Source organism: Chroicocephalus ridibundus, chromosome 3 (genome assembly GCF_963924245.1).
Source record: "Chroicocephalus ridibundus chromosome 3, bChrRid1.1, whole genome shotgun sequence".
Taxonomy (NCBI): Eukaryota; Metazoa; Chordata; class Aves; order Charadriiformes; family Laridae; genus Chroicocephalus; species Chroicocephalus ridibundus.
The window spans coordinates 9,870,241-9,893,343 of NC_086286.1; the positions used below are offsets into that span (position 1 = coordinate 9,870,241).

Here is a 23,103-nt window from a genome sequence, read left to right on the forward strand (position 1 = left end):
TACCCTTATTAAAACTATAGGCCTAGGAAGATGAGAACAGGCAGAACTAACTTTGTTACTTTGATACCTGCTTGAAAAGGCTTGACCCTTTGTAGCACCTCAATCAAGGGAAACTAGCAAAATATCTCTTTTATTCTAGTCTGATCCCATAACCTAGGACAATTCTTTCACTGAAGCTTTGGGAAAAGGAGTATGGTACACTTAGAGTGGTGATAGATTTTTCCCTTTCCCAAGATATTACATATTACATGAAAAATACTTGATGGAAAGCTATAAAGTAGCACCAAGTCTCCTTTAGGCACCTGGGAAAACCTTATTTATATAATGCTGGTTTATTAGTACTCTTCATCAGAGAAAACCTACAGCACTTGAGCCAATTATTTTTTTGGTGGCTGTAAATCAACCTAGTGTGACTCTGCTCACGCGGGTATAGGTGAATATAACACACGGGATCGTTTCCTTTTGCAGTTGGCTGGTAATAAAAATAATACCTGATACAAAAGGCATATAACAAGGTGGTATAAATGCACTCTTCAGGAAAACGCCATGAGACTATCTGAGCATTATGGCCTTTTCTTCTTTTCTTATCACACTTAGGTTTGCCGTGGCATTTCTCCTCTTCGTAATGTGTTTCAGCATTTAGTTAGCCTTTTTTTTTTTTTTTTCATTTTAAGCAGAGCTAGTTTGAGCATAAAGATCAGAAAACAGGATTTGCCCTTGTCAGTAGCTTTAAATCTAATCAGTTTGCAGCTGTTGTATGGTCACGATGTAATTCTTGAGGGGAAATTCAATTAACAATTATATTTAGGAGACAGCTGGAGATAACAGCTATCAGTTCGGCCAGTGCTGTTACTACGTTTCCATCACAAGCTTTATCCGACACCCACAGGCCAATGCCGGGACGAGCCACCACTGAGCTCCCCTTCACTGACTAGCCTTATTTCCAATAAGCCTCTTAGGCAGCCACACAATCTGCTATCAAACTCCATGACTAATTATCTCCATTATATCCCTGCTTCACGTTACAGAGAATTTTTTGGGTGAAGACCAACGCTGGGTGCTCTTCCCAAATTCCGCTCTTGGGAACAGCGGGAAGGTGGATGTTTTTATTCTGAATGACGTGTTCGGAGGGCGGCAGCTTTACCAAAAGGGCTTTATAATAAGCTGCAGAAAGTGAACTCTGAACTAGAGCGGCAGTTACGGCCTTTCCGCCCACCCGTTTATCCGAACAGAGATGCGCGAACGGACGGCCCCGCGCCTGCGACTGCCCTTTCCCCCTCCGCTGCGAGGGGCTGCTGGGGGACACCGGGAGCGGCCGGGTCCCTCCCTAGGGAACCGCGGGGGGGCTGGTACCCGGTACGCGGCTGTGAGCTGCCACTGCGCGCTGCCCTCACCCCCCGCCTTCCGCCGCCGCGCCGGAAGTGGGCGGGGCGGGGCAGGGCAGTCGTGGGCTCGCCGGCCGTTTCCCAGTGTGTCGTCACGGCGCGCGGCTGGGGGAGCGCCGGGGGCTGGGGCGGCGGCGGGGCGCGGAGCGGAGCCGGCCATGGCGCCGCCGCCGCCGCAGAAGGAGATCGTCTACAACAAGCTGCTGCCCTACAGGGAGCGCCTGGAGGGCGAGGCCGCCCGCTTCCTCGCTCAGATCAAAGACAACCTAGCCCGGGCCGTGCAGCTCCAAGAGCTGTGGCCCGGGGGGCTCTTCTGGACTAGGAAGCTCTCGACGTGAGTGCCCGAAACCGTACTTCCTCCTTCCCCGGGGCTGCTGGGGCTCCGGCCCCTCCGGGGCGGTGAGGGGGGCGCCCCGGGGGCAAGGCGCCTCGGAGCGGGGCCTGTGGGCTAAGAAGGTGCGAAGCCGGGGCGCCGGGTTCGTCCCTCCCCGCCGGGCCGCCCCGGGGCCGGCGGGGCTGTTGGGGAGTGCGGCGGAAGGCGGGCTCGCCTCATAACGGTTCTTCCCTGCGCCACTTAGTCAGAGCCGAACGGGCACCGGCTGCCCCGTGCCCGCCCTCCCGCTCGGCCGAGGATCCGAGGCAGGAATGTGGGCCGGCGCCGAGGGCCGATCTCCGCCCGCGGAGCCTGGGCAGCGCCGCCGAGCTCCGCGGGGCCGCGCTGGTCGGCCCGTCCGGCTGCCCGCGCTTCTCCGTCGGTAGCTAGGCGTCAGCCCGTGTCTTACACAAGGCCTGCGAGTGCTTCGACATAGGAAATGGGGACAAAGGTGCCTTCGTTTCTAAGAGCTCGCTTATTGTCTCTGAAACTTTCCCAATTTTACGAAGTAAGCTTTTGTGGGTTTGCTGTTTGTTTTGGTTTTGTGTTTTTAACGCATACTTGACCACCTGCTTCACCTCTTGCCTTTTTAAGTAAGTTGTGCAAGATACTATCTGCGTGTAATTTCTGCTGTAGGAACGCGAAGTCTTTCTCAAGACATGCTGTTTGTTAGTTCAGTGCTAGCGGGATTAAATTCTGGCTTAATGCTGTGTAAACACCGTTGATGTCCTTGATGTTTTGCCCGTACTGTGGCATGGTGTAGTTTATGCTGATGTTGGCTCTGCTGTTAGCTGTGTGTGCTAGCAAGGTGTTTTTAATACAGATAAAAACACAGTGGTTTCATAGATGGCACTGAGTAGAACATAGGTTTCCCTTAGTGAATTTTACAAAGCATACTTAACCCTTTTTCTTAATAGCCACTATTCTGTACACTCTGACACCAAAAATAGTATCGCGTGACAATGACTCCTGTAGTTTCGATCAGTAAACCATATCTCTGTGGATGTTTGTTGTGGTTTTTTGCTGTCTTCGTAAATGGTGTTTTCTTTGTGCTAGAACTCATGAAATATGTGTGTTTTGTACAATTTTGAGGTCTTCACTTGGAATTTTCCTCCTTACATAAATAATGGGGGTTTTTTTATATTAATTGGGAATTTAATACTTATTTGGCAGTCTTGTGTAAGTGTCTTTATGTTTGCCAAGAGGCATTCTTAGATAGAATTACATTGGTGGTTGCAAAATGACTCACATGTTTGCGTTATGTGACAGTTTGAACCTGCTTGGAACTAGTTCAATACTGGTTTCCCCCCCGTCCCCCCATCTGCTAGGTCATACTGTTTTCAGTGGTACCTGTTGCCTTTGGACCTGTGGTAGAATTTCATATACTGATCAAGTTGAAGTAAACTGTAGCAGTTCTTGCTACAGGAAAGATCAGCATTAGCTAAAGAGGCTAAATGTGGCACAGAAGTCCTTTGAAAATGTGCAGGGTTCTATTAGAATCACCCTATTACTCCGCAAATTGCGATTACTGTTACCAGTTTAGGCTTCAGGGCAGTGAATTTAGCCTATTGAGAACTGCTGTTATGTTACTTTATGAATCACAGAAAGGTCAGGAGGCTCTAATTTGTGGTTTTCCACCTACCCTTTGAAGTTTAAACTTAGTGTGTGTGTGTTTGCAACTTGTCTGAGCCCTGTTAGTCCCAAGATTTCTTTGTGGCATATTCGGTGTAGTAAGACTCTGAATATGTTTGGATGTAGGCAGGGAAGGAAATAGTGGGCTTGGTTTAAAAATAAGCTGGTGTACTTAACATGAGGGATGTTTTGCTGCGTAGTTTAACTTGTCAAAATGCTTTCATGGGATGAAATATGTTAATAGAAATTTAGACCTATATGAAAACAATACAGTGTTCTGATGTCGTACCTAAGCCAAATTATAGGATAATGACAATAAAAATCAAAGCTTTGCTGTCTGTTGATAGTGGGTAATTCAACTCTGAATCAACTTAACTCCTTTTTCGCTGCTGGCCAGCTATAATAAATAGCACATTTCTTTAATGAAAAAAAAAAAATGCCCTGAATCTTCATAATAGTATGATCTCCGCTTAGCTTTATTGCAAATGTCTGAATTATAAAAGCCAGTATTCTCACGGTATTCTGCGAAGTAACTTACAATTCATAACCATGGGTGACACATATTTATTTCTTGTATAAATACAAATGTTAATACAAACATTGTAATACATACATGTAAATGAGTAAAGAAAAAAATTGCATGCTGATCATATACTTGTTACTATTATCTATTATTATATTATATACTATTATGTATGTTGTTACTATTATATTCCAGTTGTTACACCTCCTGAGGTACTCACAACTGTATACAACCTGCATAGACCCTGTAGAGCATGAAGCATGGAAGTGAAACTCAAATCTTTTTTTGAATTAAAAAATTTGAGTATCAGTTACTATTTCATGATGACAGCTGAACCTGAGGTCTTGCATTTCTTTTATTCCCAACAGCTGAAAACGTGACTTGCACATAGTTATCTTAAATGCAGCTGTTTCATCGATCTGATGTCATGAACTGAGTAGAGGAAAAAAAAGAGCAAAATTGGAGTTTATCAGATGTGTCTATAAGCTGATTGGCATAATTCTTCTATGCATAATTTTCAGTGATGTGATCTGGCTCTCTGGTTGGGATATGTGTGCAGAGTGTGGTGAGAGAACTTGCTCTCCTGTGAAGACAGGAATAGTGCAGTTACTTAAGTAACGTATGACTTAGTGGGACTTCTTATGCAAGTAAAACTGCTTGCCTCAAAGACTGGCATTTAAATCTGTAATCATTACTCTGAGATTCCTCCAACTTTGTCTAGTAAAATCTGTATCTTATAAAACGCTAATCTGGTTGTGAAAGCAGAAGACCGAATCTCTGTTGTATGACTTGCAACGTGTATGTGGAAAAAGCAGGTTGCATCAAAATCGTTTGCTTAAATGCATTTGCGTCATACTCTTTTATGGTCTCTAGGTCAAAAATAGGCTGCTGTTTCAGTTTTTCCCTCTTTCATGTTTTACATAGAAACTTTGTGTATAGGTTTTAATTTTTTTTTTTTTTTTTTTTTTTTAGAACATAGCCTGTAAATGAGCATATTATACTAATATGAACATTTAATAGTTACTGTACATGTACTTGACTCTGCAGCCTGGAAAACACACAAATGTCTTTCTGTGCTCTCTACTTCAGTAGGCAAGCGTAGAGCTTTTGGAGCTGAGGGACACAGTTTCTGCTCCTGACTGTTATTTTATGTGCTTGTTAGGTATAGGCTTATTACAAAATGACTTTTAACTGTCTTGCTGTAAGGTGTGGGGAAAAATGCAGCTCAACTGTTCTGAATTAGAATGACAAGACACAAAGTTCCAGTGAGGGTCAAAAACTGAGTTTTAGACCAATCATAATCCTGTCCTGTGTATTAGGAAATGAATATAAATAACTAGGAATTTAGGAGAATGCTCTATTCAGCTTCATAAGTGAAGGCAATTTTTAACTGTAGGAGAGCAGCCAACTTTCGAGGGCAATTTAGCATGTCCACTTGATATGATAGTACGTTTCCTAAAAATAGGTCTATTGTAATTGTGGAGTGAGGGATTGGGTATGTAATACTTCTAGAATAGGGAATTGGCTTTTTGGTTCTAAGGGGAATGACCAAGTGGGAGTGATAGGTGCGTGTGGCTGGTCATCTCTCTCATGGTCATATAAAATGCATCTTGATTTGCCTGTTAAATCTAGCAGACTGATTTCAAGGCATGTGCTTTTCCTCTGAGAGTCTGGGAATAGCTCTTATGTCTGTTTATAAAATTTTTCAGTTGTCCTGATTATTATCCCATTTATCTTGAAAAAGCTTCCAGACTTTCACATTGGGTTCTTCCCATCCAGTGTATGACCATGTATGCTTTTAGAAGGTAAAATATTGCAATTAAAATAAGTATGATTAAGTTGTACTTCTCTTAGCCCTCACAAAATCAAGCATCACCTTATTTTTTTTTTCTGAGGATTCTTTTCGCATGTCCATTTTGTGCAAGTGAAAAAGTGTAGGTGTTCAGCTGTTAATGGTGTAATTCTATAGGTAGATAGTGGCCAATCCAGATAATTAGGTTGCTGTGGTAGAAGAGTGGATTATTCTGTATTTTGTTTTTTTCCTTCTGTATTTGAAATAAGTAAAATGTCTTGAAATGAACATTAGTAAATATTGCCCATCAGATGTAAAAATCTCCCCTTGAAATCAATGCGAAAAGGAAAAGGGAAGTAGCAAGAGGTGCTGTAGGGTTGGTTGGGTTTTTTTTCTCCTGAGAACTGGTGATTATCAGTTTGCCAGAGCTCTGTAGCTGTTCCACCGTGTCTTCAAGGGAAACTGGAGGAAGAAGGTTGGGGAAAAAAAAATATCTTTTGAGGAGCAAGCAAGGGGTCTTGGCATATGTGTGTTCAAGGAAACTAACTCCTTTGGTAAGATTACTAGATGTGGATGATCCTGAAAGTTGAGAGATAATTTTGTTTTAAATTGAGGAATGGGGATATGCGGAAGTAGGGGAAAAAAAAAAAGCGCTCAAGTAATTTAATCCAAATTCCGTGTGCTCTTGTGCGACTGAAGTGTGCTTTGTGTACATGTGTTTTATTAAGGGACCTGAATTTTAGTTCTCAAGTAGTCAGTTATCCCACTGGCAATTCTGCAAGGAATAAAAGTTTGCATAGGAGCATGAAGCATTTGAAACTAAACTAGATATGATATTAAACTAAACTCCTCAATGTTGCAGGAGTCAATTTCAGAAACCAAATTCAGGAATCAAGGCAGTTTGTGTTCATTGTTAGATCTGTAACTGCTAATGTTTGCCCCTTTAAGATTACCTCGCCTCTATTACTTTCAAGTAGGAGTCCTTTAGAGATGTTTCCTTCCTAATCTTTTCACATGGTGGTTCCAGGGTAGGATTCTGCAACGTGCTGCCCTGCATACCAAATAAGCAGTGTGAGATCTGGCATTCTTCACACTACCGGAACGTGCCTTGATGCTTTGCTGGTGTATATTTAGCAACAAATCAACCCAACCTCTACTAAATCTTGAACAAAAACAATGAACAGACCTCCCCAAAAATTGTTTTATAGGGGTTTGTATCTTATATGCTTTGTCTGACTGCTGCTTAGAGGATAGCATATTAGTGAGGTTTCTTATGAATCTGTAAGAACAGTTGGAGCAATATAAAAAAGGAAAATGTGCTTCCCAGGTGAGTAGTAATTTATAGTTGTGTGACACATAAAGTGCTTCACTGGAACCTTTATATAGGTTTTGCTGGTGCGGAATATCTTTTAAGACTTTAAACATGTTTCTTTGTCAATTTCAACTTGAAAACAGGAAGCGCGTCTTACTGAATTAGTCCTAATGAATCTACACTTTCTTAAGATAGTAAATATAAGGGATAGCAATGGGGCATACCACCGGCAAAGCTCAGTGTCTAAATCAATGGTTTGGCCTCAGTGGAAGCTGACAGATTTGGACTTTACTTGATACTTATTTTGTCCTGTCTCCTTCTTAAAGTGCCCCAGCTGAGAAGGATAAAGTATAATAAGGCTACTTGTGACAGTTGTGTTTTTATGTTTGTTTGGGGTTTTTTTTAAGATAAATTAGTACATGGGGATATGGAAATACTAAATTTAATGGCTAGTATGTTTTGAGCAGAGGTGAAAGAATATGGTACTTGTTTTTGTGGTATCTGGTGTGAGCATGAAGTTATGCTATTTGTAGAATTTTGGAAGACTGTAAACTTTATTTGGTCGTGCTTTTTCTTTCTGTAGTTAGTTTCAGTTGTCAGTCTTCCTTTGCTGTACATCTTCAGGTTCTTATTTGTTGGACTTGTGAACTACATTTTACTTGTGTTTCATTAAACAGCAAGTTGGATGAAGTCTGGCTCAGGTCTTAAATAAAATGAAAATGTTTAAAAATACTGCTGAGTCATCCTGTGTTTTGTTTGTAGATACATCCGATTATACGGGAGGAAATTTAGCAGAGAAGACCATGTGCTTTTTATTAAATTGTTGTATGAGTTGGTAACAATTCCAAAACTGGAGATCAGCATGATGCAAGGATTTGCACGCCTGTTGATAAACCTGTTAAAGTAAGTACAGATTTCTGCTGATTACTGAAACTTTTGTCTCTAAGTAGTTGATCACTTCACTTGCTTAACGTTGTTATATTCTTTAATGTAATAGTACGTTCTTTTAGAGGTTGCTTCACTTAATCTCCCCTGTACAGATGATGTTGATTAGAAAGAGTTCTCATTATGTGAATGCATTGCCCCTTTCGGAGGTTTAGGAATGGTATTGAAAGTGAAAGAATGTCAGGTTGTTTTTTTTCTCCTATTAAGAAAAGAAAGCATAGAATCATAGAATTGCCCAGGTTGGAAGGGACCTTTCAGATCACTGAGTCCAACTATCAACCTAACACAGACAAAAACCATCACTAAACCATATCGCTAAGCACTACGTCTACCCAGCTTTTAAATACCTCCGGGGATGATGATTCCACCAGTTCTCTGGGCAGCCTGTTCCAATGCATGATAATCCTTTCAGTGTAAAAATTTTTCCTAATATCCAACCTAAACCTTCCCTGGCGCAACTCAAAGCCGTTTCCTCTTTTCCTATTGCCTCTTTGGAGACAAGACTGACCCCCCACCCCTCTACAGCCTCCTTTCAGGTAGTTATAGAGAGTGATAAGGACTCCCCTCAGCCTCCTTTTCTCTAGGCTAAACAATCCCAGCTCCCTCAACTGCTCCTCATGAGACTTGTTCAGACCCCTCACCAGCTTCATTGCCCTTCTCTGGACTTGCTCCAGCACCTCAGTGTCTTTTTTTGTGGTGAGGGGCCCAAAACTGGACATAGTATCTGAGGTAAAGCGCCACCAGTACTGAGTACAGCGAGACTATCGTTTTCCCTAGTCCTACTCATCACGCTATTCCTGATATGGGCCAGGATGTTGTTGGCCTTCTTGGCCACCTGGGCACACTGTGGCTCATATTCAGCCAGCTGTCCACCAACACCCCCAGGTCCTTTTCTGCCAGGCCACTTCTTCTAGCCACCCCTCCCCAGGCTTGTAATGCTGCATGGGGTGGTTGTGACCCAAGGGCAGGACCCGACACTTGACCTTGTTGAACCTCATACCATTGGCCTTGGCCCGTGGATCCAGCCTGGCCAGAGCCCTCTGCAAGGCCTTTCTACCCTCAAGCAGGTCGACACTCCCACCTAACTTGGGGTTGTCTGCAAACTTACTGAGGGGGCACTCAATCCCCTCGTCCAGATCATTGATAAAGATATTAAAGAGAACTGGCCCCAGTACTGAGCCCTGTGGAACACCACTGGTGACCGGCCACCAACTGAATTTAACTCCATTCACCACCACTCTCTGGGACCGGCCCTCCAGCCAGATTTTTACCCAGAGAAGAGTACTCCCGTCCAAGCCATGGGCAGCCAGTTTCTCCAGGAGAATACTGTGGGGAAACTGCATCAAAGGCCTTACTAAAGTCCAGGTAAACAACATCTACAGCCTTTCCCTCATCCACCAAGCGGGTCACTTTGTCATAGAAGGAGATCATGTTCATCAAGCAGGACCTGCCTTTCATGAACGCATGCTCACTGGACCTGATCCACCTGGTTGTCCTTCATGTGCTGCATAATGGCACTCAGGATGATCCGTTCCACAACCTTCCCAGGCACTGAGGTCAGACTGACAGGCTTGTAGTTCCCCGGATCATCCTTCCATCCCTTCTTGTGGATGGGCATCACATTTGGTAGCCTCCAGTCCACTGTGACCTGGGACCTCCCCGGTTTGCCAGGACTGCTGGTAAATGATGGAAAGTGGCTTGGTGAGCACTTCTGCTAGGTCTCTCAGTACCCTCAGGTGGATCCCATGTGGCCCCAGAGACTTGTGTACATCCAGGTGCTGGAGCAGGTCCCTCACTATCTCCCTTTGGATAACAGGGGCTTCATTCTGCTCCCTGTCCCTATCTGCTAGCTCAGGGGTCTGGGTACTCAGGGAACAACCGACTCTACTACTAAAGACTGAGGCAAAGAAGGCATTAAGTACCTCAAAACATGTCAGAGAGCCAAGTGTTAAGGTTGAATCTGAAATAGGGAGACAATGAAGACTGTCTAACAACTTGGTAATATTTATTTTACTTAGTCAGACGTTTTCTGAAGGTCTTGAGTGCTTCTGCTTGTGCAGAAATGCTGCAAGTAGCTAGCTTTTTTTCTTGCCTGACCTTCCTGCAGTTTGTGCCAAATGCTGAAGATAAGTGTAATTCAGAGCAGTGATCCAGAGTACTATGATGTGAAATGTGTCGATGTAAACGTTTAATCCTAAAGTGCTCATTGTTTTTTTGTTTGTTTTGTTTTTTTCTATTAGGAAAAAAGAACTGCTTTCCAGGGATGATTTAGAGTTACCGTGGAGACCACTTTATGAAATGTTGGAAAGGATATTATACTCCAAAACAGAACATCTTGGATTAAATTGGTTTCCCAAGTAAGTTTGCATTTTAAAACATTTCATAGGCAATAAGTACCTGTAATGCTTGGAAGTACTTTGAAATTTGCTTTTAATATCTGGAATTTGATACACGGTGAATGTTTTGCTTATATTTTCATTAAGTATATTTCAGTAATTGCATGCAAGACTGTACAAAGTCACGTATCCTTCTGCCAATGAATTGTTTGTCACGATGTTCCTCTCTTTATGAATGTGATTGAGTTCATTTCTAAATATGCTGGAACAGGGATCTTCATCAACTTGTTTTAGGATGATAACCAACAGTTTAACAGATCTAATGTTAAAATTTTAATGATATTCAGGTTAAATGTCTGCTGTTCAGTTTTATAACACAGTAAGTGTTTGGGAAAATAAATATTATACTGTGGTTAAATATTTGTACTGTAAATATTCCCAGTATCCGTAATCTAGGTGTAGATCAGCATGCATACAAAGAAAAGTGACGTGCCTTCTATAGGAAATACATATATGTGTGTGTATATATATATATATTTTCAAAGTGATGCTATCTTGAAAAATCAATTTTTTTCCCAGTTAAGAATTTTAAAAATGTTCTGAATTTAAAAATGAAAACTTGTTCATCCTGAATTTCTTTTGTGGCTACATAGCTGGAAAAATAATTTTGCTAATTGTACTATTTTGCTAAATTACATTATTCTGCTAATTGTAGATATTACTTGCCAGTGAAAATCCAAAAGAGCGGAGCCTTTTTTTAGTTGGTTTATTTTATGCATATCCCAGCACCTACTGAAACGGCATACTTTGCTCTGTGGGGATGTTGAGTAGTCACTTTTCATTTGCTGTGTGAGAAACTAGCGTAGCGGGGAAGAGACTTTTCCAAGAGGGAAAAGAAGGTTAAGCTGGGAGGAGGATATCGGTTGTGATGGTCTGTCTGAAACTTTTAGCTTTTCTTAACTGTGTTAGATATCAGACACTCAACATTAATATGCAGTGCGATTTGTTCTCATACGGTGTTTTTTCTTTTTTTTAACATCAATTTTGAGGGGTATCTTTTTGGTGGAAGTCGAGATATTTTTTTTAAAAGTTGATTTGATTTATAGCTGTTAATTTAACTACTGTTTTAATTTTATTTTTTTTTACATTCAGTTCATATCGACCAGGCTTGTCTTCACCTAAAACATTTGTGCTTAATGTATTACATAGGTGGTAAGAATGACTTTTTGTTTTGTTCAGCTCTGGCCGATGTGTAATCTTCTGCATGTTCTGTTAGATTGTAACACTTGTCACACAGGTGTAATTTTCTGCATAAATAATTGTATTGGAAAACCAGTGTTAACATTACACCACTGTTTATGAGAATGTCGCACTGTATGTAAACCTTTCTAATTGGGGAACAAGATAGCGTGTGTGAAATGGCTGATAAAGTGGCTATATGCTAACTAATTTAACCAGCATATATATTTCAAGACTCAAAGGTAAATTTTACATTTGAATTATTGCTGTGTCTGAATATGAACAAAATCAGTATTGGTGTGGGAGTGCATGTTACTGAGTAAGTGTACCTTACTATTAAAAACTATGAAATCATGGAAAGTGCTTTACCAGTGAGGTAATAGGTTCTGGAAAATACACCCAGCAACAATCTTGTAGCCGTGAAGTGTGAAAAAATGTTTCTGTATTGGAAGAGTTTACTGTGAATTTTTGCAGTGAAAACCGTATCAGAAGTTTTGGTGTATGTATAAATTCAGAAGACTGGTATAAGTGGAATTGCAGAGGTTTTTTTGCTTTTTTTTTGATTTTTTTAAAAAGAAATTTTTAGTTGTACTAATCCAATGAGAGATTGATATTTGGCTTCCTGTAGTTTGAAATTCACTAAAATAATTTGTGAGACTATAGCTGGTTGCTCTTTTCATTGTCTTAATTTAAGCTCTTGTAATGGAGTGTCCACTGCAGGACAAGAATTTCACTTAAGGCCTGAATCTGTCCTCAAAAACTGAAAGCTCTGCTTTTACTGGTTTTTGATAATGCAAGAGTCAACAGTGTCAGTTTATATGTTAATTGTTTTGGCTGAAACATGTTTCTCTTTGAAAATGCAGGGGGAAAAACTCAGATTTATAAATTAATGTGGTCTTGTCCTTTCCAAAAGAAGAAAATTATCTAGTGCCGAAATGATGACTAGTGATAGGCGTTAATGGTAATGTTGGGTGTTTTTTAATATATCATAGAATGTGTTGGGTTGGAAGGGACCTTTAAAGGTCATCTAGTCCAGCCCCCATGTAATGAGCAGGCACATCTTCAACTAGATCAAGGTGCTCAGAGCCCCGTCCAACCTGACCTTAAATGTTTCCAGTGATGGGGTATCTACCACCTCTCCGGGCAACCTGTTCCACTGTTTGACCGCCCTCTTTGTAAAAAATTTTCTTCCGTCTAGTCTAAATCTTCCCTCTTTTAGTTTAAAATCATTACCCCTTGCCCTATTGCAGCAGGCCCTGCTAAAACGTTTGTCCTCATATTTTCTGTAGGCCCTTTTAAGCACTGAAAGGCTGCTGTAAGGTCTCCCCGGAGCCTTCTCTTCTCCAGGTTGAACAACCCCAGCTCTCTCAGCCTGTCCTCATAGGGGAGGTGCTCCAGCCTTCTGATTGTTTTTGTGGCCCGCCTCTGGACCCGCTCCAACAGGTCCTTGTCTTTCCTGTGCTGAGGGCCCCCGGGTTGGATGGAGTACTCCAGGTGGGGTCTCACCATGGTCATATCCATGTGGCAAGGCATAATAATAATAAGCTAATAATTCTTCAGGTAACAAGGAGGAACTAAAAGCAAAGAAAGCTGAATGGGATGAGAAGTTTTCCTTTATCTCGTTAAATACACTGTTGTTTCAGTAATTAATAGCAGATACCTCTCAGTGTTAGTGGCTTCATTATCTCTTGATTACAAGTGTTTTAATATCTTATCCAAATGGTCAACATTAAATACCTGAGCAAGGACAGGAGTATGAACTACAGTAGGCTGATCCAATTCCATGTGGTTTATGTATATAGTTGTTTGCTGTTGTGCTTTTTTAGTCCATGGCTAGGTTTAGTGGTAGAGTAGCATACAGAAATTTGTAAGTGCAATAACTGTTGATATTTTTGAGCAATTCTTTAGTAATGGGTATGCAGAAAATAATCGAAAGTGGAAGAGAGGCCACTACTAAAAAGTTGGAGAGAGTTGGTTCAAAGGGATAATGAAAACAGTAACCAGCAGTCTCTTGGTCTCCACAGCTATATTCTCCTGTCCTTTTCTAACTAGTAGTCGTCAAACAGGAATCTTTCAAGATGTCTTCTCTAGTTGGTCTGTAGTTTTAACTGTGTCTTAGATGGAAGTTTCCCTATGTACAAAACTGTCTGCTGGTGTGTTTTTGTTTCTAGCTTCCATTCTAAATTTGTGATCAGAAGGCAGGAGGGGACATCCCTTCCAGTCTTTGTCCTTTGCTCTCTTCCACTAACATATGCTGAGATCTGACTGAAAACTTGTGAATTTGAAAGACTTGTGGATCTCTGGCATCAGTGTGTCTTAAAATTCCTCTGTCCTTCAGGTTCTCTTTAGTAATAGTTTACTTCAGTGGAGTGCAATAGTATGGGGATAGCGTTTTTGTTTTGTCACACAAATCTTTTTCATGTTAGTCTTTAATGCTCACAAGGAATGTTGCTGGTCCATGCTTTATTTATCTACTCTTGGAACAATTGTTACCTATTTCCTAACTCTTTCAAGAACAGTATTCCCTTTAACCCACAGTCTTCATGAGGTTCATGCAGAGTTTGATCTTATTTTTGTTTAATGAATGGTTGGCCATTCCTCTTCATATTTTAGAGGCCATCAGTTCAAAATTTTCATTCTGGGAGACATCATGGATTGACTTTGTCACTGTTGCATAAAATGTACAGAATTTTGCATCTACTGGAGCGCTGCTTGAACTGAAGTAGTGATATGAGGGCTGGGTGGGCTTTTGCTGGCTTGCAGTGAATGTTGAGATGCTGAAGTGAAATAGTGGTTTATCTGTTTTATATTTCTCCTGGTTTGTACGGGATCAGCTTATTTTTTTTGTAGGACTAGAGAGAGAGTGTGTGCATGCTCAGTATTTGTGTGTCTCAAAATTAACTGACCTAAACTGATCTTTGGTAAAACTCGAAAGATGATACATTTGCATCATCTCTTTCTGATCAAAATAGTGTTTCTGTATGTTAGTTTTTGATGATGAACTTAAGGATGCAATTTTTCTATTAAAGAAAGAACATCTAAATGATGTAGGAAGTTCTTCTGCCGGAACTCTTTCATTTGGGGAATGTTTTTTGGTAAAAGTGTGATTTAGTCTTGAGTTGGTCTTGTAATAGAAGATTTGAAGAACTTGACAGTTTACTACCTTTATGGTTCCATCAGTATCTCTCTCTCTCTCTCTCTCTCTCTCTCTCTCTCCTCCCTGTCCCTTTTATTCTTTGAGTTTATTCTGAGGTTTAGCCTTTTTTAAGTGGTTTGACGGCATCCTGTGGCAATTTATGTTAAAGTGATTTCTCAAATACGTTTTCTTGCTATGGATGAGAACACTTTCAAAATCAGCTGTTAATGGTGAGGGAAGCTAATGAAATAACCATTGATTTGCAGATAGTTCACTTCTCTTTCTTAGAACCACTGGACAAAAAACAAATCCAGGTTGAAAAGGACAAATATAGTATTTGGAGTCTAATAACAACTATTTTATGAAGTCTGTTGCCTTTATCTTACAAATACTTATGAAGTCTATAAACCTGTTTTTTATGTTTGTGTTTTCAACTTCCCCTAAAAAGTTACCTTGCTCTGCTGGTTGTTCATGGATAAAACGCAGGATATTACTTGTAAGAAATAATAATAATTCTTCACTCTTCACTTAAATGCCGTAAATATTAGAGTGGTATATGAAAAACAGAATAAGGAGTTTAGCAGAGCAATTTTAATTGTTATGATTAGGCCTGTGTAGAAGGCGATTAGCTACTGCATGTTCACAGAAGACATTTAGTTGCATCAACATTATCTTAAGCTCTTGAGGGAAGAATCAGCAAACGATTGTTTATTTTATACTGTCACTGAAATTTGGTAATATGCTATCCCTAACGTTTCCTTTCTTGTTTCAGTTCTGTAGAAAGTGTTCTGAAAACACTTGTGAAGAGCTGCAGACCGTAAGTATTTGTTATTTTGTTGTTTGGTGGTTGGCTGGTTGTTTTTTTTTTTAAGCCTGTATTTTTAATATTACCTTAAGACGGGGAAGAAAAGTGTTGGGTGTGGGGCTGGGGGGTAGAAAAGCCAACAACCTCCCCCTAAAAATCCCGCCCGCCCTAGTAGTCATTCCTTTGCTGCTGATGTCCCAACTCAAATGAGAAGTTTGGGGTGGAGGGTTGAGACTTTTCTGTTTTACTGCATTATGAATGATGAATACCTCAGGTTCATAGGTTGCTTAAAATGAAAACAAAACGACAGGCATGTTCCATGATATAAAATTTAAACAAAGTGTAAAATTTTTTTTTTTTCCTCTTTAACAACCTTGGTTGAAAATTCGTTAATAGCTAGTTAAGCCAGGATATCACTTGCTAAGGGCACCATTGCTTTTGCTCTTGTGTGCTCTGTTAAGTTCACTGGGAATGTGTGTGCCTGAACCAGTCTTGCCCTCTGCACTCATTGACTTTGCAGTATCTTAAGCCGCTAACAAAGATGCAGAGAAGAGACTTGTTCTCTTTTATTCACCATTCATATGGGCATTTGTAGTTATCATCTGCTTTCATGGGAGCAGTTGTTTCATATACTGATGTTAATTCATTGAGCTTTCCTGTAGGAGATACTGTCCTAAACACATGCTGTTAGTATGAGGAACATAAGGACAAAGCAACCTTACACTTCTCCCAAATATGTGTGGTTTGTAGCTAAATTGGTTTTCAGTGTTGATTTTTGGGGGGTATCTGTTATGAATACAAAAGTCACTGAAACAGAGTATTTTAAAAATGAAAATGTGATACTTGTTTCTTGAAAATTCTGACTTAAGGTTGGGACACTGATAATGTTACTTCCAGTTGGCCCCATATCAACTGCAGTAATTATGCTGTAGAAACAGTTGTATGTGGGATGCATTTTAAATACTGCATTGCATGGATATTTTGGGTTTTTTTAAAGAAATTAAATAGCCACTTCAGGATTCCTATAATGTTCAGATATATGTTCCATGTGTCTTAAGTCATCTTAAAAATGTGAATAGTGGTTGTTTTGGCCAGCCTTTGCACTGAAATGGTTTTGCATTGTACAGAGTCTTTTTCTGGTTCAAGGAGAAAAGAATCTTGTTACATTTGTGGTCTTAAGGACATCACAGGTGCATCGTTTTAATCCTAACTTTTTTTTTTGTGAAGGTTAAGTGGAATTGAGACCTGCCTATCTATTGCCCCTGGGTACATGTTCTTATTGTAAAACTCAGATTTACTGCAAATTAATAGATAATTTTAAATATGTTTAAAAAAGACCCAAACTTTAAAGCCCAGCCTGTGTATGTTCAGTGGTTTCCTTGTTTTCAGATATTTTCCAGAAGATGCCACTGCAGAGATGCTAGATGAATGGAGACCTTTAATGTGTCCATTTGATGTTACCATGCAAAAGGCTATTACCTACTTTGAACTATTTCTACCTACTACCCTTCCTCCTGAACTTCACCAGAAGGGTTTCAAGTAAGTGTAATTGAATGTCTGTTGGTATTCTGTTGCAAATGCAAGTGATTATCTTTTACAGGATGACTTGAAGTCAACCAGCAAAATGAACGGTGGCTTTTAACGGCATTTTTGGAAGGTGTTCAAGACAGAAATTCTGTCAGCTTTTTTCTTTTGTAAAAGTAACCTGAGGGAAGCTAGTACCTGTTCTCTGAGTTCTCCTTTCTCTAGAGTAAAGCACACAGTATACGGTAAAGCAAACTAAATTGAATTAAATGCACTTTAATTCTGAAGGAATAGTCTCACAAGTTAAAAATCATTAACCATAGCACAACTTTAAGTCCTACCTTCTATTTAATTTGGGGTAGCTTCTGATGAGTCCTTCATGTAGGCTAAAGTACAGCTGTTGCTACAAATTTGGGATGGTGAGGTAGAGGTCTTCAGTTCACTGTCAAGATGTGGAAATGTGAGATGGTTGGAAGCCTGCTATAGGAAATGAATTTGAGTATTAAAAGACGGGGCCGTACCTGGATCATCTTTAAGGTAGAGCTACTGTACTTCAAAACATAAGCCAGTGATGTTTAATGCACATAGAGATTATGTAGGCTGGTTAGGTTAAGGTATATTTATGTATAGAGTTAGTGAAAACTTCAAGGAAGGAAGTGAATGTAGTTTTTAAAGGCAAATTTAAGTAAAGGACTGGTATGGAGGGTTTGCATACTTGGCTTCAGGTGAATCCAGAATAGAAGCTAATGATGTTTCTAAACATTGGTCAGTAAGAACAAATTTTAGACTTTAAGGTAGAGGGAAATGAAATGTTATTTATTTTCATCTGGTTTACCCGTGTTGGGATAGCAATATGTAATGAAATGGCAAAGCTGAAGTAGATAAGAAAACTCCTGGTGTAACACTTGTATGAAAAAGTGGGTTCAAAAAAGAGTAAGAGGAGGAAAGGTAAAAGAAGCAAGGACTGAAACTCAGGATCAGTTTTGGGGGTAGGGAAGGTGCTGTGGGAGACAGTGATACAAGCATGTCCATGTTGATCCCTGTTCTTGTTGAAGGAGTTGAGAGGCAGGTGAGTTCCTGGGGATGAATATCCAGTGAGGGAGCTGCTTTAACAACATTAAAATAATTTTGTTTCTGTTCTGTTGCAGGCTTTGGTTTGATGAATTTATAGGCCTTTGGGTGTCAGTTCAAAATCTTCCCCAATGGGAAGGGGTAAGTATTTACTTTTCACCTATGCTAGTAGAAATCAATTTAAATGTTCCAAGTGTGCTTGCAAGGCATTGAAGTCAAACAGTGATAGAATGGATTATTTTTTTCCTTCTGCTTTGACTAGTACAAGAAAGCAGAGACAAGAATTTCACTATTGTTAGCAAGCAATTACTGGCGGACTAAATGAGACTGCACTTGTGCTTGGTGAACATTGTTTCATGGCCAGCTGAGCTCCTCTTTCCAGACTTGGGAATGCTGGCATTTTCCAGACTGCCTGCTAATGCTTACAATGATGCAATGTGCTATTGCGATTTCTATAAATTATAATTCTGTAAACTCCCATCTTTTATATCTTCACACATCTTTCATGATTCCTAATTTTGAGCAGTAATGCTTTGCCTTGACTGCAATGAGTTGTTGTCATCTTTATTTCAGATACAGGAAAGAACCTGTACTCCCCTTGGCCAAAAATACCATTGGGCAATATCTTTCAAGGAAAATAGTCTACTACGTACCTGTCTGCCTTTTTTCTGTGTCTCATATGACTAGAGACAAACTTGAGACACCACCACCAGCAGCTTAGGTGCTGTTGTTGTCAGCTGACCTGTAGCTTGGCTTTGCTGCAGTGAAAGTTGGCATGTTACCAGATTTTTTCCATACTCAGTATGAACATAAGCTCATTGACCATCTGCCTCCTTTTACTAATCTCCTGCCTATATACATAAGGAGGACTTCTCAGTGTCTTTGGAGAGAGCTGATTTCTAAAACAACCATTGAACGCTAACTTTGTAGCACGTCCTGTTTCTGGCAATTCCTTTGTGAAAAGACTTGTGCGTAGGTCTTTCTAGTGTGAGTTATGTTTTATCACAAGTAAAGGAAGGCAGTCTTTCCAGCAGTTGGCAATTGTCCACATTTGAACTGGGGTAATTGCCAGAGTTTTATTTGTCTACTGTCTGTAGACACTTCTGCATCTTTCTGATGGCTATCCAAAAAGTCACAGTTCTGTTTACCCTTTCTGACAGAAACATGACAGCCTGCACTTTAATATCATGATTTGGTTTATTTCTGTCAAACTGTCTTAACAAATAATCGTCAACACTCTTTCATATGTTGTGTCTGATTCCGCCCCCCCTCCCCCCCCCCCCACTGTATTCTGACAGTTAGCTTGGAAGGCCCAAACAATTTTATTTTTTCCCCAAAGCTTTCACTTTTTGCTGTCCTGTCCACTTCTTAAGGGCAGGCTTGTGTATTTCATCAAGCTTGGATGCAGATAATTAGACATATGGGTTCTGACCACGCAATCCAATTCAAGTCTCTGTACGCTGCAAGCTTTGGCAGGAGTTAGACTTGCTGTTTGAAGGGGAGCTATAGAATCAATTGCCTTTGTGCGTGGTAAGGTGTTTTTTTCCAGTGGGTATTTCTTAGTATCAAACAAAAAGGTAGATCATTTAAGAAAATGTAACACTTGTCTTAAGGCTGTGTCAGATGTGACTGTCCTGAGTTGAATTTGTGTGTTTTCCAAAGCTGTCATGTCTTTCGGGCTGAGAGGTGGACTGTTCTTCTGTGAATATCTGTCTCTGAATTAGGCAGGATTATTTAAGGCCCTTCCTTTTCGCTTCGCCGTAGCTTCAAGATATTGATACAACTGTTAGGGCTCTTGGAGACCTGACAGGTATTTCCCTCATTGGACAAGCTTATAAACGAGTGTTGGTGGATTATGTGCTTTCTCACAATCAGGATATGAGAATAAGACTTCATCCTCTTTTTTTGTTTAGTCCTGATAACTCTCTTTCCTGAGGACATCTTTCACTTCCCTTTTGGACTCATGAGACTGTCTTCTGGCAATAGAGTATCTAATTCTTCATAGATAGTCACATACTGCCATCCCATCTAACAGCTAATGCCTGTGACCTTTACAAGCCACCGTTGTGTATAAAACAAAGCTTACAAATGTGACAGCCATCAGCAAAGGCAAGTGCACTTTAAGTAGGATGGATCACGCAGAAGCTAAATAGTCCTTCAAGATGTGTTGGTTGAATTTTCTTCAATGCCTATATATAGATGCTGTTTTAGGCCAGTATCCACGTTCAGCTCATGTGAGAGTGCTCTACTGGTGAGGAAGCACCATGAGATGAATTGGCAAGCATAGGTGCTTCAGTGTTACTGTGGAATGTATGCATGGCGTGTCACTTTCCAATTGAAGTTACTGAGAACCAGGATGATGCATTGGCAGACAAAGTGAATAGCACAGGGCCTATTCCCTTCAAAGAAAGTGGTCTATCTTGGATACCTGTTTATTCTCTTCCCAAACCTCTTATCTTCTCCAGAGCCTATCTTTCTCATTCTTGCATGTAAGAGGATTCCTAATGTGTTTTTGGTAGGGTTGCGTTCTTCAGAATATTCCTTAGGATGTTTTCTAGTAACCAATCCAAATAGTCCTCTATGCAAAGGCTATGAAAGTAGGTATCAGGTTTCTGTTAAGAGGAGTCAATGAAATAACCAAGTTAGAGCCTGATCTGTTATGAGATTTTTGCTTTGCCTGAGCTGCGTTGTGGATTTGCTGGGAAATCTCTCTTCCAAGCTATCCCTGGAGTTTGTTCCAAACCTTTGCTGCAGAGATGAATAGTCTGCTATGCCCTGTTGATAAAATGGTGGTAACGTTTGAAGGGCTCTGAAGCTTAGTACAGGTGTCTTTCTGTAAGCTACTACCAGGGGTCTTCTGCTCTGTGGAAGCAGTTCAAAAAGGGGAAAAAGCACAAAGCTGTTCAAAAGTGGAGAAGATATTTCTTATGAAAAGCTAAATTCTTTGACATCATATAGCTTAAGTATAAGTTTGTTGTTCATCTAGTGTTCTTTACAGTTGTTCTGACAATAAGTAGTTGGGAAATAAAATGGTAGTGAATGCATTCTGCCTTTCATGTTAATTCACAGAGTTGGGGAAAGGGAGAGTGTGCAAATACCTTCTAAAAGTACTATCAGTACATCTTTATGTTCTAAAAAAAAAAAAAATCGAAGAGATAGGGGTGTATATTCTGATAGGATGCCTGTCCCAGAACTTAGATCACAATTACCTTCTTTGTGAGTGCTCAGATGAGTAATGAGTTGGACTTCTGAAGGTAGGAATTCAGATGCATTATGAAATATTGGTGGCTTCTGGTGGAGTGAAACCTCATATTGCAAGTGCTTTAGTGCCATGAGTAGCTTTTATCTTGCATCTGTAAAGTAGATTGAGGGCTTGGCGCGTCTTTTATTATAAATATATTCTAATGAATATTCCCTTCTTTTATGGTTGTTTTCAGCATCTAGTAAATCTTTTTGCTCGCTTGGCCACTGACAACATCGGGTACATAGACTGGGATCCGTATGTACCAAAGGTAATGTTTCTCATTTTATGAAATTATTTTATTTTGTTTACTTTGAGATAAGTCTTCAGTATTACTATGCTAAGAATATTTCATATTTCCTGTGTCGGTCTCATACTGCAGTGCCCCAGTTTTTCAAATTAGAAGCGTTCATTTGACGACCTAAGCTAAACTTTGAAAATTTAAAGCATCCTTTTGTAACAGTCAGCATTGGAAGTTGTTACTGTTATCACTCAAAACCAAATCAAAGCAACAACATACCTTACTAGACAAGTGGTGTCTGATTACGTAACTAATCCCATGTTCTTGTGGAAATGGCCCTTAATGATAGTCTTTCAAAGGTCATACATACTATTTATTAAATCTTAGCTTATGGATTTCTTTTAAAAGATGTTCATAGTAGTTATATTGTTTACAAAACCACGAAACAACTTTTGATTAGAATATTAATTTATGCAAGTGTATGGGATAAATTAATAAATTATTTTATGCCAATGTTTGTTTTTTCAGATTTTTACCAGAATTTTGAGGAGTTTAAACCTTCCAGTGGGAAGCAATCAAGTATTTGTTCCAAGATTCTTAACAAATGCTTATGATGTAGGACATGCAGTAATGTGGATCACAGCCATGATGGTTAGTAACTTTTTCATAAAGTGAACCAAGAACTAGTGCAAAGCTTTAAGCAAGTATGTAAAACTAATGTTTGCTCTGTTTAGCTCACTGCAGAAGTTTTTAGACTTATCTTTTGCCCAAGGTTTGTTTTAAAGTCCATTGTTTCACTGTCAGTCTGGAAAGTGGATGGAAAGGTTTATTTCACAGCTGCTGTCTGTGGCATTCTGGAAATTAACAGCCAGCTACAAGCACCACTGTGGATACACAATTGAGTGTTACTGAGCAATTAAATGACTCTCTTAGAGTGAACCTCGGAGCAGATGGAAAGAACTTGCTACTTAGTGCTGAGCTGAAGGTGGGGAAGGGAGGGAATTAGCAGGTGTGATTGAATGCTTTGAGATATTGCTGTGGTAAGTGAGAATGCTCTCTTGTACCTCATACTACTGTGTTAGCTGTTCATTTTAACTTACTCTGTGTAATAAAATTCTGTGATTTATTTTTACAGGGTGGACCAAGTAAACTAGTGCAGAAGCACTTGTCTGGACTGTTCAATAGCATTGCCTCTTTTTACCATCCTTCAAATAATGGACGCTGGCTGGTGAGTTTTTAGCATGTAAAGATAATAACTTTGGCTGTAATTTCAACAGTCAAATCTGTCAAATCAAAGTGTTGATAGATGTACTATGTGCTCCAACAGCCAGGTTGTCTGTTGGTTGTATGATATTTTGAGGCTTTAATTTTAAAGACCTGTGATTGTACTGTCATTCAAATCATACTTTTATTCTGATGTCAGGACCATAGCTAGTCGGAATATTCTTCAAACATCTAACCCAAGTGCAGTTTAGAAGTCCAAAACTAGGCCTCTAATTCATAAATAGCTAGGAAAAAGAAGTCAGCACTTTAAAGGAGGATGGTATA

At 40.0% G+C, this 23,103-nt stretch overlaps 1 protein-coding gene across 2 annotated transcripts in view; it reads left to right on the top strand.

The window, feature by feature from the left end:
* The first annotated feature begins 1,435 nt into the window (after positions 1-1,435).
* Positions 1,436-23,103, top strand: part of PSME4 (proteasome activator subunit 4) — a 71,879-nt gene continuing 50,211 nt past the window's right edge. The window contains exons 1-10 of one of the 2 annotated variants that reach the window (XM_063327904.1): positions 1,436-1,719; positions 7,780-7,920; positions 10,203-10,319; positions 11,451-11,510; positions 15,446-15,490; positions 16,868-17,017; positions 18,151-18,214; positions 21,511-21,585; positions 22,084-22,206; positions 22,691-22,783. In XM_063327904.1, coding sequence (XP_063183974.1) covers positions 1,544-1,719; positions 7,780-7,920; positions 10,203-10,319; positions 11,451-11,510; positions 15,446-15,490; positions 16,868-17,017; positions 18,151-18,214; positions 21,511-21,585; positions 22,084-22,206; positions 22,691-22,783 — 1,044 coding nt within the window. In that variant the 5' untranslated portion in view covers positions 1,436-1,543. The remainder of the gene's footprint in view (positions 1,720-7,779; positions 7,921-10,202; positions 10,320-11,450; positions 11,511-15,445; positions 15,491-16,867; positions 17,018-18,150; positions 18,215-21,510; positions 21,586-22,083; positions 22,207-22,690; positions 22,784-23,103) is intronic. The other variant, XM_063327905.1, reaches the window with a different exon arrangement.